This window comes from Anguilla anguilla, chromosome 1, assembly GCF_013347855.1.
Source record: "Anguilla anguilla isolate fAngAng1 chromosome 1, fAngAng1.pri, whole genome shotgun sequence".
NCBI lineage: Eukaryota > Metazoa > Chordata > Actinopteri > Anguilliformes > Anguillidae > Anguilla > Anguilla anguilla.
Genome location: NC_049201.1, coordinates 61,502,843 through 61,518,834, shown reverse-complemented (window position 1 = coordinate 61,518,834; position 15,992 = coordinate 61,502,843). Strand labels below are relative to the sequence as shown.

General features: G+C 43.5%; 1 protein-coding gene across 2 annotated transcripts in view; it reads right to left on the bottom strand.

The window, feature by feature from the left end:
- setd2 (SET domain containing 2, histone lysine methyltransferase) overlaps positions 1-15,992 on the bottom strand; it is a 34,040-nt gene that overhangs the window by 16,486 nt on the left and 1,562 nt on the right. Inside the window, exons 2-6 of one of the 2 annotated variants that reach the window (XM_035419977.1) lie at positions 13,593-13,713; positions 7,754-7,775; positions 2,496-7,393; positions 2,050-2,181; positions 178-306 (exon numbers count right to left, since the gene is read on the bottom strand). In XM_035419977.1, the coding sequence (XP_035275868.1) occupies positions 178-306; positions 2,050-2,181; positions 2,496-7,393; positions 7,754-7,775; positions 13,593-13,621 (5,210 nt within the window). In that variant the 5' untranslated portion in view covers positions 13,622-13,713. The remainder of the gene's footprint in view (positions 1-177; positions 307-2,049; positions 2,182-2,495; positions 7,394-7,753; positions 7,776-13,592; positions 13,714-15,992) is intronic. The other variant, XM_035419970.1, reaches the window with a different exon arrangement.

The following is a 15,992-nucleotide window of genomic DNA, read 5'->3' as shown; positions in this document are numbered from 1 at the left end:
AGTGTGCTGCACCTGATTATCCAGCTGCATGAAAGGACACTGCAAACAATGCAGATCAGCTACAGCGTGGTCATGCTCACGTGTACATGGCACTCCCATTCTGACCCTGTGTCTGTTCCACGCAGCCCCAAACCCCGCTCCCCATGTTCCTCTCCGTGCATCAGAGGAGATACTCACGGCGTCAGGTCCTTAGCCGCCCTCAGGCCCCAGCCCTTGCTTTCTGTCAAGATGACCTCAAAGTCCGCATGCTGCTTCATCTGAAAGCGCCGGTTGGAACAGTAAACTCCATTCAGGCATCGCGATGAGCTGCCAACAAGGAACGATGGAGGGAGGAAAAAAAAAAGAATATTAACTTCATTCAGCAACCTGTACACATCAAAACAATGAGAGCTGAATTACATGCAACCAGTCTATTTACATGTACAACAGTTCAGACAGAAAGTCATGGATGAAAAGAGGCTAGTCTGCCAAAACAAGATTAAAAGGATTGGATGAAATGAAGTCATTGAACAGTCACATTATAACCAATGCTTTTTTCTTCCAACAAAACTGACATGATATATCTGAAAATATCTTGCAAGCATCAACAGCACAGTCACATTTCTATAACAAATTTTAGAATGTCCTTTTCAGAATGTCCAATCCTCATATTCAATTACACTGGAATAATACCTCCTCAGATACATGCTGCTTCATGTGAGCAGGTCAGTATGCCGGTTGTGTCATTTGTTCCTTCTTAATGAGAGGTATGAGACTCACCACTCGATCATCAGCAGCGAGCGCTGAGAGGTATGAGACTCACCACTCGATCATCAGCAGCGAGCACTGAGAGGTATGAGACTCACCACTCGATCATCAGCAGCGAGCACTGAGAGGTATGAGACTCACCACTCGATCATCAGCAGCGAGCACTGAGAGGTATGAGACTCACCACTCGATCATCAGCAGCGAGCACTGAGAGGTATGAGACTCACCACTCGATCATCAGCAGCGAGCACTGAGAGGTATGAGACTCACCACTCGATCATCAGCAGCGAGCACTGAGAGGTATGAGACTCACCACTCGATCATCAGCAGCGAGCACTGAGAGGTATGAGACTCACCACTCGATCATCAGCAGCGAGCACTGAGAGGTATGAGACTCACCACTCGATCATCAGCAGCGAGCACTGAGAGGTATGAGACTCACCACTCGATCATCAGCAGCGAGCACTGAGAGGTATGAGACTCACCACTCGATCATCAGCAGCGAGCACTGAGAGGTATGAGACTCACCACTCGATCATCAGCAGCGAGCACTGAGAGGTATGAGACTCACCACTCGATCATCAGCAGCGAGCACTGAGAGGTATGAGACTCACCACTCGATCATCAGCAGCGAGCACTGAGAGGTATGAGACTCACCACTCGATCATCAGCAGCGAGCACTGAGAGGTATGAGACTCACCACTCGATCATCAGCAGCGAGCACTGAGAGGTATGAGACTCACCACTCGATCATCAGCAGCGAGCACTGAGAGGTATGAGACTCACCACTCGATCATCAGCAGCGAGCACTGAGAGGTATGAGACTCACCACTCGATCATCAGCAGCGAGCACTGAGAGGTATGAGACTCACCACTCGATCATCAGCAGCGAGCACTGAGAGGTATGAGACTCACCACTCGATCATCAGCAGCGAGCACTGAGAGGTATGAGACTCACCACTCGATCATCAGCAGCGAGCACTGAGAGGTATGAGACTCACCACTCGATCATCAGCAGCGAGCACTGAGAGGTATGAGACTCACCACTCGATCATCAGCAGCGAGCACTGAGAGGTATGAGACTCACCACTCGATCATCAGCAGCGAGCACTGAGAGGTATGAGACTCACCACTCGATCATCAGCAGCGAGCACTGAGAGGTATGAGACTCACCACTCGATCATCAGCAGCGAGCACTGAGAGGTATGAGACTCACCACTCGATCATCAGCAGCGAGCACTGAGAGGTATGAGACTCACCACTCGATCATCAGCAGCGAGCACTGAGAGGTATGAGACTCACCACTCGATCATCAGCAGGCGGTTGAGGCAGTCCTCCCCACAAGCTGCGGCTCCACGGGATCGCTCCTCCCGTGACAACACTGAGCACTCGCACTGCATTCGTTTGATGTCTCGGTGAGACTTGTTCTTCTTCCTGCTCGGACACGAGGAAACAAAATGGAAATAAATAACTGGAAAATTCACATTTGCACACAATTCCCTTGGCAAAGTTTCACTGCAAGTCTTAGGCCTAATCATGCAGCCCAGGGAAATACATTTTTTGCAGTCATTTCATAGAACACATTATGAACTGAATAGCAGTTTTTGCCCAGTTCTGCTATTTCATAAGTGCATTTCAGTTGGCTTAGCTTGTATATTATCTGAACTCTCAACACAAATGTTACAAAGAAATGGTCAAAACTGGCAATACTGGAAATATTCTAATAATGTATATCCTGTTCAACTTACCGCTCTGTCAGGTACAAGTTCTCTTCTATCAGGTCAAAGTATGGAGGCATCTTTTTCGTCCTAGCCAGCTCCTTCCAGGCAGCAGGGTCCTGGAAATTCTGCAGACTAAGCGAGGGCCGCTCAGCTACAACAGCTTGGGATGGGGTCTCCGCACCATCGTATGAAATGCGCTCTCTCTTGGCAGAAAGCCCTGCTTCGGCCTCATTCTCCGAGTCAGACTCCAGCTCTGGTCGTCTCTTTTTTGGTGGGCCCCTACCCCGGTGAGGTCTTTGGCCATCCTCACGTTTAGGGGTGTCAGGGATGGCCGTGCTCTCTGGGGTGGCACTCACAAGACCCCTGCAATTGCTGCTGATCTCGTGGGCTTGGACAAAAGAGTAAGATGACGAAGCTGGAGGAGGAAGGTCACAGGACAACGTGGTTGATGTGTTGTGAGGCACCATCTTCCTCCGGCTCTCATCATCATAATCGTTAGTCAGAGAGTCAGGTTGGACCTGGCTAACTGGCTCACAATAGTGTGAAGGCACAGGGAGGTACAGTGGCCTGCAGCTTTCAGACACACTGGGCGTGTTCCAAAAACTGCTACCCTGACCACAAACCAGCCCAGTGGCAGAGCTGGCAGACTGGGAAGGTTTCTGGGGCTGGATGCCAAAGCTGCTGTCTGGCTGCTGGTAGGTGCTGCTCGGCTGTTCTGGTTGTGTGAAGTCCCATCCCAGACTATATCCATCTTTGCAGTCAAAGTCATCAGAGCCAGAGAAGTCTGCTTGTTGATAACGGTACATTCGCTTACGCCCATGCCAGCTGTCAGGACCATCATAGTGCTGTGAGTATCCTGTGTCAGGCTCCCTCCATGAGTCTTCAAGGTGGTGGAAGTTACCAGCATGGCTCATCGTTCCAAGGGTCTTTGGTTTCACATTAGTGGTGGGGACTTGTTCCATGTGCTGCTGGGCACTGCGAGCAGCCTCCACTTGGCTGGTGCTGTCAACCATATTGCTTTGGGACAAATAAGCCATACTTTGGGAGGCAATGGGAGGTTTTACATTCGCACAAGGCTCAAGGCCATGTTGATTGCCCTCAGACAGCAGAGTGGAACATCCTTTACCAGAGACCCCTCTACGGACACCTTCGCCCCGGTCAGAGCCTTGGCTGCTGGGCATCAACCAGCTGCGCTCCAGCCACTCTACAGGTGGTTGCAGAGGGCTGTCACTGTGGACAGATGATGAAGTAGGCCCAGCTCTGGTATCCAGAGTAAGGGAGGAATTCTTTGGCACAACAACCACAGAGTGCAAACGGTTCTTGGGAATGCTGCTGTCATCAGAGTCAGACTCAGAGTCCTCTGTGTCACTCTCTTCACTGTTGCCTTCCACAGCCCGCTCCAAAGACACATTGCTACTGCTACCAAACTTGTTCCTCAAAAGGTCACCCTGCTGTTGATGACCACTGGCATCCCCTGTCCACTCTTGGTCCTTATTATTGTCTCCAACAGATGAATGGCTAGATTTTGGAGGGCCTTTAAAGTTCTGATCAATGCAGGGTTTGACATCCTCTGCCTCAAGGCTAGTGTCACATAACTGAGGATTTGGTAAAGTTTTTGATGGATCCACCTGCTCTTGTAGTTTTACTTTCTCCTGAAATCTTAGAGAGCCATCCAATTGAATTCCCATGTCTTCCTTCTTTACAACGACAACAAGCCTTTTAGAAAACTTCTGCGCTCCCATGTTTAAATGAAGCTGTGCCATCATAGGACTCTGCTCATGACTAAAATCAGATTCTTTCTTTAAGCTTGTGTCCTCCAAACCAGATTCTTTAGAGAACTCTATACTCTTAACAGAAATTATCTTTTTAACAGAGGGCTTAGACTCATTGCAAATAATTTTGGGAGAGTTCTCATGGTCAGAGGTGTTCTCTCCCACAATGTCCCAGCGTGATTTTTTCACATTCATTTTTTTGTTTTTTAATTGCTCAGACTTCTGTTGTTCAGTCTTGTTCAGCTGCTCTGTCAGACCTCCAATCACACACTCTGTGACCTTTAGGCTAGTCTCACATTGACTGGAAAGCAAATTCTCTACAGTTTTAGTGTTCTTCTGCAAGTGATCTTCACCTAGGAGTTCAACTGAAACAACTGCTGCTGGTTTTGATTCTTTTAGACCCTGGCCTACTTGAGGGGTATTCCGTTCTAATATGACAATTTTGTCAGTGCAGAACAGAGCATCTTCACCAGAGCAATTAGAAGTGGTTTTTGCTATATCTGTTTTGTTCTCTGCAGAGTCTTTAGCTGTTCTGATTTCAGGCTGTGCGTGATAAGGACCTTCTGTAATCTCTGGAACAAAGTTTTTCATGATGGTATTTTCATTCAAGATGTCGCTCACTCTGGTGACCATCTGCTTGTTTGCAGGAAAACAATTTGCAACTTCAAGACCATCACTCAGCTCACTGTTGATTGTTTTTGATTCTGCTCTACTGTGGACTAACTGAAGTTCCGGTCTATCTGATCCATCTGATGTAGTCACACATGTAACCGTGTCCTTCAAAGTCCCACACAAACTGTGGTCATTAGGACAAATTTGATGGTTAAGCCCTAATGAACTTGACCTAATATTAGGCTCACAATGGGTGACAAGCACATGTGTTCCTCCATCATCTAAGAGAGTTTTGTTCAAGGTGTAAACCTCTCCTGTCTTTTGCTGGTCCCTAAATGTCTCAGAGGAGGAGCAGTTGTCAGGAAAATTGATGCATGTATCAAGGAGATTACTACCTTGGCTTGGACTATGCTGGCACACAGGTGTTGGACTTGAATCGGGCAAGGTCTGTTCTAGAGGTGGCAAAGACTCAAGCTTTTGAGATTTAGACTTGGAGCGCAGACTATAGGTGGATACCTGCTTGGCCCTTATGCAGGCAACTGAGTTATAAGAGTTTGTTTGTTCAGTGTCCTGAGGCACCAAGCCATCGGAAGAGCAAGGCTCAGGCACAGTTAGGTGTTGAGTACTACACATAGCATCAGCTTGGACACCTTCTTTACTGTCTCTTTCTTCAAACGAGCAACAATCAGCAAGCTGAGAAGCCATATTTTCCTCATTATTTTTGTGATGGTCGTCAGAATTGGACTTTGTGTGTATTTTTTCTGGACTGGTGAACATGTCCTGTGATTGTCGGTCAGCTCCTTTGAAATTACACAAGGGCTTAGGTGACATTTGCTGTGAACTGGAGATGTCGGTTTTTTCACATGTGGTGGCTCCTGGCGCTTCTGACAAAGAGGACGGGGAAAACTTAGATGAGACCTTTAAGTGACACTTCCCCTTCCACTCCTCCTCAGAGTCAGAGCTGGAGGTACTTTTCAGAGCCATCTTCTCTGAATTCTGGGAACTGCTACTAGGTTTGGGAGAAGATTTATGGCAACTCTCATTTTTGGACGAGGTGCTGGACTTCCTATAATCTGGTTCTGCTTCTGGAGAGCTCTTTTTAATTTGCTCAGAGTCCTTGGTCCTCCTAGAATATCTCTCAGACCTTGACTGTGTTCTTTTCTCAGACTCAGAAGAGCGAGAGGATTCTATTGATTTGGAGTCCTTGTCAGATTTTGAGTAAGATGATGATGATTTAGAGTCTCTGTAAGAGCTAGAATGGGTAGATGAACGGTTGGAGTCACTGCCGTGAGTACGAGTCCTACGGTGGTCATCCTCAGAGTCTGAGCTATCACGAGATCTATGTTCAGTTCGAGAGCGAGATGATCTCGTTTCGTGATATGGAGAACTCCTATGTGATCTACGCTCAGAGTCACGGTAGTGGGACCTGTCTGATCTTGCTAGTTTCTCACTCCTTGAGGACCTCTCAGCTCTAGAGTATGAGGAACTTGTTCTAGAGCCTCTAGATCGGGAACGAGAACGGGAACGTGATCGGCTCTTTGTTTTCCTTCTATCTTTATCTGAACGGGAGGACCGCGAGGATGTGCGTCTTGACTCATGCTCAGACTTTGAATGGCCAGCTAACCTTTCGTCCTTCTCTGTCCTTGCATGAGACTTTCCAAAATCCTCCACTCTACAACCAGAGGAGTTGCTCTGAACATCCTTGCTCCAACCATCCACCTTAGCTGTGCTCTTGAGGTCACCTGACTTCTGGCTGGAAGACGTCCGCACAGAGTCAGCATCGGACTCTGAGCCAGGAAGCGTACTGTCTGACTGGGACAGGCTTTTCCTGTGCTCTACATTTTCTGCATACTCTGTTGCTCCACTTCGGTCCCTGTCCTCTTTCCCAATATGGGAAGTATCAACAGGGCCTTTGATATAGGGGTCTGGTTTCTCCTCAGCCATTCCCCCCATGAATGGCTCCTCAGGGGTACGTTCAATGATAACACTGTCGTGGACCTGGGCTGGTGGGCTCTCTGCTTCCGGTCTGTATGTTGGCTTAAGCACAGCCTCCTCCTCTGAGGAAGGAGGCTCCTTATTTAAGTCGCAAGCCAGGGGCTCCTTCTCGGTCATCTGCTCCAGACTAGCAGAGACGCTGAGGATCTGCTTCTTGAAGTGCATCTTCCCAGCATCAAGCTTGGCTTTGGGGGGAGAGGGGACTGTTGGTGGTGGAGCCAGGGGTTCTATGACATGGGGAGGAGGCAGTAACTCAGTTTGTTCATTCCTACTAATAGCTTGCAGCTCTACTCTATCTTGGGGGGGTGAGGTGGCAAACTGTGTGGCAGGGAGCTGCAGATCACCGAATGATTTTTCAGGGCTGAGGGGGGCCATAAACAATGGTAACGGTTTCTTTATCTGAAAGCTGAAAGAGACCCTCTGCCTGCCTTGTTCCTCCAGATTCACCTTTGACTTGGTGCCTTTAGGCAGGAGGCGGCTCGACCCAACATTTTTTGGTGAGAGGCCTTTGAGAAGGGTGGCCTTAGAAAGGCTCTCATTCTTATCCTGCAGAGGGTAACAAAAATAAATAAATCTTCTGTGTTGAACACACCAAACAGCAATACACTAGTCAGCATTTACTAGGCAAGTACTATGTTCAACGCAGGGAAAATCAACAATAAAGGCTGAGGCATTTCAGAACTAAATGCCACATGTTCTACTATAATGTACTGCTGCTAATCAATCTTTTGTCAACTTATGCAAATGTGCTGAGTACGAAGGATCCAAAATAAATAAATAAATGTAATAAAGCCCCTAACCTATACATAAATGCAGTAATTCTACATTCAAGTCACATTTGCCACACACTGAGAGATTACATTCAGAGGTCTGCATGAAACTAAAGTGAGAATAAGCACAACTTACCACAGCATCACCTCCCTCTTCTCTGTGGTGGCCCAAGCATATCCATGGAGAAAAAAAAGAAGAAACATACAAATGAGATACTGGAACTACAGTGTAACATAGTTATGAGTTCTTAAGCACTCTTCAAGAACAAGGGAGAGTAACAAATTAGTGAAGGGAAACATAAGACTTTATGAACCCCAAAATAGGTTAAATAATATTGTTATTAACACTGATTGATTTGAATCCAAAACCATCTAGCCATTTTCTGCATGAAACTTCCATTAGTATGCTGCACTGACAATACATTTCCTGTATCAATTCAGAGCAGGCTAGGGTTGGGCCTATGTAAACATTTTCAAACCGGTTTGATATTAATCCAAATACCGGACCTGGCCGGTAATACCCAATTTTACCACTAGGTGTCGCACGTGACTCAGCCGCTCCCGAGTGGAACTGTCAGGCCAATTTTGTTCAGGGCTGAAAATATGATCTGGGTGAGGCAATGACATTCTAAAACAGCTGTTATACCCATTGTGACGTAGTTAACGTTTCGTTACAGCGTCTGTTGCTATGCAGACGCTGCCAGCCTTGATACATTCTGTTGCATAAAGATTACAAGACAACTCAGCAATTTCTCTGGTTTAACCGGTTATTTTCCAGCCTGAAATGCGACCGTATTAGTAAATGGCTACACATGTCATCTAACTTGCAAGTAGTTGGCTATCTCCCTAGATTTTAACAGAAAATAATAATAAATAATAATAATAATAATAATAATAATAAATGCGATTTTATCCACGGCTATACAAGGCGGCAAAATAAATGTCATGGTCGCAATCGCCGTCGCACACAGCACTCATACGGCGGTATGCACTTATAGCTAGCTAGCTACCGCTTTTCAGGAATATGAGCATGCAGCTGAAATCCTCTACGGAAAGCAACCTCGCAGCGATCTCATCTACGATCAGTAGGCAGTGTTGTGCTTCACTTCGGGGGCTTATTCCGCGCTTACAGCCCGTTTCCAGCCCAAACCACTGCAAAGAGAGCGAACGTTTTAAATTTTGGTCAGCGACATTTCCTTCTGACGTTTATGACAGCGATCGCGACCAGGCACTAAATTGTGCCTGTCAATCTTTTTTTTTTTTTTTTTGCACTCAGACACTAGTGGCTCCGTTTATAAACAAACATAATATTATGTTAATCATGTTGTCATATTGCTTATTACTAATGCAATACAAGTTGGATTTACCACCGTTGGCACAGGTTGCTGATGTAGGCTACTTTTTAATTTGCCAGAATGTCTCATAATGGCATATGCCAGTTCAATCGGTTCGCATGAAATCTAACCGGTTTAAGCTCATACACCAGACTGGACCGGCAAAACCGGAAACCGACCCAACCCTAGAGCAGGCTTTATATCTTTATAACACCTGAGCTCATACTACACAAAGAAAATTACTTTAATGCATCCATGAAAGTTAGTGGGTCTGTGCAGCACCCAGTTGCACCTGAATCGATGTCTCTGAAAATGCAGAGCATTAAGGTGCAAGCATAAGTGACCACAAAACCGAGTGATTTATTGAAGCAGCACTGCTTGGAACAATCACAGAATAAGGATATCCCAATATGATTACTTTTAAGTATCCAGCCTCCAGATGCTAAATTTATAATATAAACCAAAGGGCATACTTTAAAAAGACTTAGTGTCTTAGTGTTTGCGGACAAGACTGTTAAAAAAAAAAAAAAAAAAAAAAAAAAAAAAAAAAAAAAAAAAAAGACAGACAGCATTTTGCTACAGACCGGTGTGGACCAGTTCAGACAAGAGAGCAACAACAACACATGGACAGCACAAACTTCAAGACAAATCAGTAGTAAACATCATACAAACTGGTGATGGGAAGCAAAATGAGTAGTTATCACAACTCAGGCCCATAACTGATTGACAGTAGTATAGTATGCGGGGACAACTGATGTTATGAATTGCGTAAAGGAGAAGAATGCAAATGATTTTTTCTCCAAAACTTTTACTTTCAGTAATTCAAACAAACGGTCAGTAAAGACTGCTCACATACCACATTTAAAAGATGACACACAGAAGTCAAATTAATTCCATAAATACCAAATTGACCCAACAGTACATGCATTCCTTACTACGGATGTCTTGATATTTAACGGTTCAAGTGAATGAGTAAATATTTAATAGTATGAGTGAATACACACCTTTCCCAGTGTTTTGTTAAGAATATTGTTTCCCCCAATAGCTTTATGGGCAATGGCTAATGGCACCAGCTGGCTTATAGTGACTGGTCTCACAGAAGAAACAATATTGAGGCTGTGGTAGCTCAGTGAGGCTGCTAGGCAACAATGCTTGCACCCTGGGGATTGACTTTTTTTTCTTCTTCGCTCCCTTCTATGACCTTCATTTCTGTAGTCTTCCACAATGACAGCAAAGGGGAAGAGGGAGGAGTTAAACTCCTTCCCTCCATGCGAAAAGCAGTGATGCAGGAGAAGGACTGAGACAGAGTAAACCAAGCTTCTCGCAGGGTTCAGATGAAAGTCACTCAGCCTCCGTCCCTCAGCCTTAACTGCAGTATACACAGGGCTCACCAGGAGGCAGTCACGATGGCCAACATTTCTCATACGTCGTCCGCATTTATGACGGTATTTCTGCTAATGATGTTGATGTCGGAACATGCATTTCTCATCCCCTTCCACCAAAATCAGACTTTGAAATTCAAAAGAAAGCCCAAGAAACCCATGCAGACACAACACAGAAGCAGCAGTCTCCTCTAGAGTACCTCACAGCCCACATGAACAGAGCGACAGCACAAAAAAATGGGTGGAAATTAACAGGTGGTAACTGAATTAGGATGCTGAAGGTTGGAACTTATAGTGCGTTGTCTTTCATATAGATTGCAGATATTTTAGGAGAGTTTGCAGGACTTCATCACCAATTCACCTGTCTCAAAACCGTGGTGCAGAATCTGTTATCACATAGACACAAATATTATAGCATGTGAAGTGTTATACATCCCACCTACTTAAAACATTCCATTTATGGAAACAAATCCCCCTCCTCTTGTATATGTATAAACAGAGCCACATCTTCAAATCTTAACACTAAAGTCAAACCAAAATGCGGCCCATCACCAATGGTGTAAGTTCATAACTCGGCCGACCAATGGTGTAACTTCATCACTCAGTCAGTCACAGACATTCACGTTTGTAGGGCTGGCCCCGCTGTTGCGGTCCAGCCAAAAATACAAAATGAAACTCCAAATAAAGTACCAACACGTTGCGGTTTAAAAGTTCTGGGGCAAATCCTTTAAATATGCAATAAATTCTCACAGTTCAAATATTTTAAAGAACACTGACCCTGTGGTTGTCTAAATATACTACATGTATTTTATAGCACGTTGCAGGGCTTCAGATCTGAAAATGCTGTTGGGATGTATAAAAACACTGACCGTTTCAGGGGAGTAGCAGTTGCTTCAAGTAAGAACGTTCCTACACCAGTGTAAATTTCCATCTCAGAGGCCCAGATAAGAGAGCATTCAAAGCAGTGGCTAATTTATAAGCAACTTACATTTTAGCAGGAACAATTCCATTTCTATGTCTGTTTAGTTAGAAGTTTAAGACCATAAAACAGCCAGACAAACTCCACAAAAATGTATCCTGCCATATAAGCACCAGACAGATCAAATTATTTCAAAAGACACCATTTGTAAAGAACCAACTTTAATATTACTAGCATATAGTTTTAGAAGCTTAAAAAACTGTCTATGACATAGATTATTTCAGGGTGTGGATATTATTAAACATAGGTACAAAGATGATTGGTAACTAGTAAGCATTTTTCTGCATGATAGATTTCAGTTTAAATTATTCAGAAACAGAGCACATGTAGGTTATGGACTGGAGCTCAAATTATGCTGAGAGATTCCTCAGGATAGGCCCAATTCTTTTGGCAATGCAAATGTACGTACTGGACAATTATTAAATATGGGTGAAGATGGACAATGTATGGTAAAAGTACTGTTACAATTTAGCAAATGTAGCCAATTACAAAACAGCCTATATTTGCCTCGCTACTTTGGCTAATGGCTCATATGATGAACTGTTTAACTTCCCCACCTAACAACATGCAAGACGGACGGAAAAGTAGCTCCAGCAATCTGCCAGCTCAAGTCCTAATAACAATAACCCATTCACTTTCAAAATGTATTAGATTATTATATCTACAACAATGTGAGCGATTAGAACACTTGTTAAGATGGCTGTTAAATTTTGCTCGAGAAGACAACGTAATCAACGTGGCGCAGAGAAGTCCCTTCCTTCCGCCTGCTACACTTAAACTTTCTATTAAAACAGTCAAATGCAGCCTGAGGACACAGTCTTCATGTGTGTGATAGTAAATCATAGACACTTTGTCGCAATTACAAAACCTTATTTTAACAATCCCACTGAAAAGTCATGATTTCAACTGACCAACAGGGCATATGCAAGGCAAATGGAACAGCACTAAACAGCTTGCTTAGGCACTTGAAATTGATCCAACTCCTGAGTTTCCAAAGGAAAAAAATCAATGAAGCGGTCAGTTATAGATCTTTCAATCTAGTAATATATTAAACCATTGTAATTTCAAAATGTTAAAAAGCAGCTGTGAGGCTTACTGCACCGCAACCAGTTTTAACCCGGATTTGCACTTTCATTTATTGTCGGGAAACCCGTGGCTAGCAACAGCTAACAGCACTAGCACACAAAATGACATGATAACGTTGCTTCGGCAATCGAATGTTAAAAGTAAAAACACTAGATTATGGTCAGCTAGCTAACATTAGTTAACTTTTCATGGTCATGGATCACACTGTAGTTGATGTGGCTCCTTCCAAGGGATTCAGTAAGACAGAACATGTCAGGGAATGATACCTCATGCCACTAAGTTGGATCATTTGTCCACTCTGTAACCGCATATGGACAGCACTATTTGGTTTATTTGTGAATGTGTATTTGTCGATGCACATTTGTAATGAAAAATAGTCAATCATCGATTAATCATTAACATCCCTAGTATACAGGCATTTGCTAATCAATTAATATGAAGTATTAATACATTTGAAGATCAAATTTAAAAACCTCAACAGTCTGTTTTAACTTGCTGCTGCTGCTACAGCTCTGTTGAGTCGATTACTACCAACGCAGTTAAGAGGGTTGGGGGATTGGGATGGATTGCAACCCACTGACAAAATGGGGTCTGAATAGCCCCCCTCACTGCAAAACAGCACAACTGCAAGACCTAAACTATTGATAGCATTGGAGAATAGAGCAAAACTGGAGCCCATCTAAGCAGCATTTCTACTTCCGTACCGGAACTGGAGCACCGGGATTAGAATTCCACTGCGGACTGGCTCAACATTCCAGTGTCCCACACAGAGTGGCATTACACCACACTCCATATTGCCCTCTGGGAGTGGGAAAACAATATCCTGTGCTCGCTTTCTCCAGCAGGCCATGCATGCAGTACACAGGGTTCTGGTAACCCAAGGGCACACCGTTTGTTGGGCAGGGTATAACACTCAGTTTGGGTGCGTGGAAGGACATCTTCCATCCTGTCACCACCAGTCTTGTCGGCTTTACTGAAATGTACCAATAAGCCAGTCTCCGAAGATAGCTTGGAAATGCGCACACACACCATGAGAATCTTTAACAGTTAGCTAGGATATCATTGTCACAGTATGTGTGTGTGTGCAGGTTTGTACTTTCCACTGTGTTCACGTCTCTTTGTCAGTGTATGGGAGAGCAAATCTGAGTATGGGTGCTTGCGTGAGACCAAGCGGGTATGTGAGAAGCATAGTACCTGATCTCTGTCTCCACAAGCGCATCCATTTAGGGGCAGGGCTGTCGAGTGCAGCCTGGTGGTGCTGCTGGCCCGGAACAAACCAGCTCAGAGCAGTGTGCTCTCCAAGGTGATGACACACCTGACAGGATTAAAGAAAAACTGCTGTGGTTAACAGCAAGGCAGTCTGCCCCCTCCCCCTGCACCCAGAAATCACAACTTTATTTATTGGGGTACAAGAAATGCTTTTAACACTGGCAGGGAGCAACCATACGCACTGCTGGGTGATATAAACGTAAGTTTACAGCACCGATTGGTATTGATACTTATTGTCATTAGCTCTGCTTAGCCGCTGAGGTGACTTATCAGAGTCCCTTGAAGCTTTTGCGGGACGGAGAAACTTGCAGTTCTGACAGAACAAAATTTGCTTGGAGAAGCTTAAGGTGGAATTTAAAAAATAACAACAATTAATGTGGAGACTGTATGTGGTTACTATAATTTAAAAAAAATCAAAGATGGTCCTAAAAAAATGTCAGACCTTTATGAAATCTAAATTTTAACAATACAGCAACTCAGGAGCTTTACTGAAAACACTCTGCCATTTGAAGTTTTGCAAGACAACAGTTTATTTTAAATAATTCCTTAAGCTGACAGTGTTTGCATTGGGTAAAACCTAACAGACATTTTACCACCTACTGAGAAACACAACATGGTAAAATAAACCCTATTCCAGCTACCCTGAAATACAACTCATGATGCACAGATCATATGTCCAACCAGTCTGGTACTTTGATCAAGAGTAATGGTAGGCTATATGCTACAGCTACAAGAGTAGGAACTTGTCACACATAAAACTGATCAAGTGTACTTTTAAACTCACTAAAACAGCAAACTCAAAGTGTGATGTTCACCAACAATACCTAATCTCAACAAAAAACTAGGCTACTCTTTCTGTTGGAGTTAAAGGCAAAATGTATTAAAAGTTTTCATGAAAACACTACAATAATTATTTAGTTTATATGCCACCCTCCATACATCTCAAATCACACAAAACAAAAAGCCAATTTATCTATCCTTTCCAACAGCACTGGGGAAGACAATTTGCCGAAGGTTCACCACCTAAATTTGCACTACAGTGTGTGTAACCTTTCTAAGAAGCACCTAATTCCAGAGCATGAGATATGCATTTATGTCAACAATTTATTCCAAAGGGCTTGGAATTAATAAACAACTTTAAAGAGCATGTCTGTCATTCAGATGCTTGGCCACAAAAACAAATCATTATTCATACCCTAGCTGCATGGCATACACACTTGTGCATTTGGAACAACACAGCTTACATTTCCACACTCAATACTGCGTGATTTTTAAAGAAATTTAGGTTAAATACCTTTCTTAAGGGTGTAACAGAAAGCCACACCTGAAAATGTCTTGTTTACCATTCAGGCCCCACTGTTGCCCCATACTACTAATATAATAATTTAACCAGTAACAGACCATATGCAACTTGAAAATGATTACTCTGATCAGTGAGATCTGAAAAGTGCCTGCAGCCAATTAGCCATTTCAACAGGTACATGCAGAAAGCATTTGCTGAATGTAGTAGAATGTCAGATAAAATGTAAGGATTTATTTTATGGCTCACGTACGTCTAAGAACTCCAACAAGTTACCTATTTATATTTCTTCTCAAAATCTTATGCAGTTCACGAGAGAAGGTAAAACATACGGAAACGTTTATTCTGTCCGCACAAACTACAATATGAGTAACTACTTGTGGTTAGTAGTGAGCGGTGTGTGCTAATACAAAGCGACAGCTTGATAATACTACTTGGCTAGTAGACTAATTTATCAGTGTTAGTTTCTTTTATTTCAATATTTTGAAGTCTCCAAAAATATATTCAACAATTTGGTTTAATTTAATCCGCGCATCTTAATAGCAAAATAAAACGAATACAAACTAAACAAGGTGTAACAAAACCCCCGCTCCACGGGCTACACAAACAAAAAACTTGCATGTGCCGGGAAGTGGGACAAAGTCTTAAATGTGGTCGGAAAGTGGGAACCACTAACACAACTTTTTTGTTATTCATGAATGAAATTGCTTTCATTAAATGGCATCCCAATGACGGATACAAAGGAGTTTAATAGGTCAAATGACTTTTAAGAATGTAATGTTTTACAATTGGTTATAAAGTGAATATACTTTAAGATTAAAGAGCTTTAAAGCACAATGTTTAAGTTGCGTGGCTCCCTATTGCAAATATCGTGTCCTGTGTTGTTCTTTCCTGCTATGGTGAGCAGTGACATGCTGCAACACAGGCTGTTTAATGGCTGTTTGTGTTCCACACCAGTAATGTCTAAAACATAGCTGCCTAACTGGATATTCAACAAAACCATGTTTTTGAAAATGATGTTACTC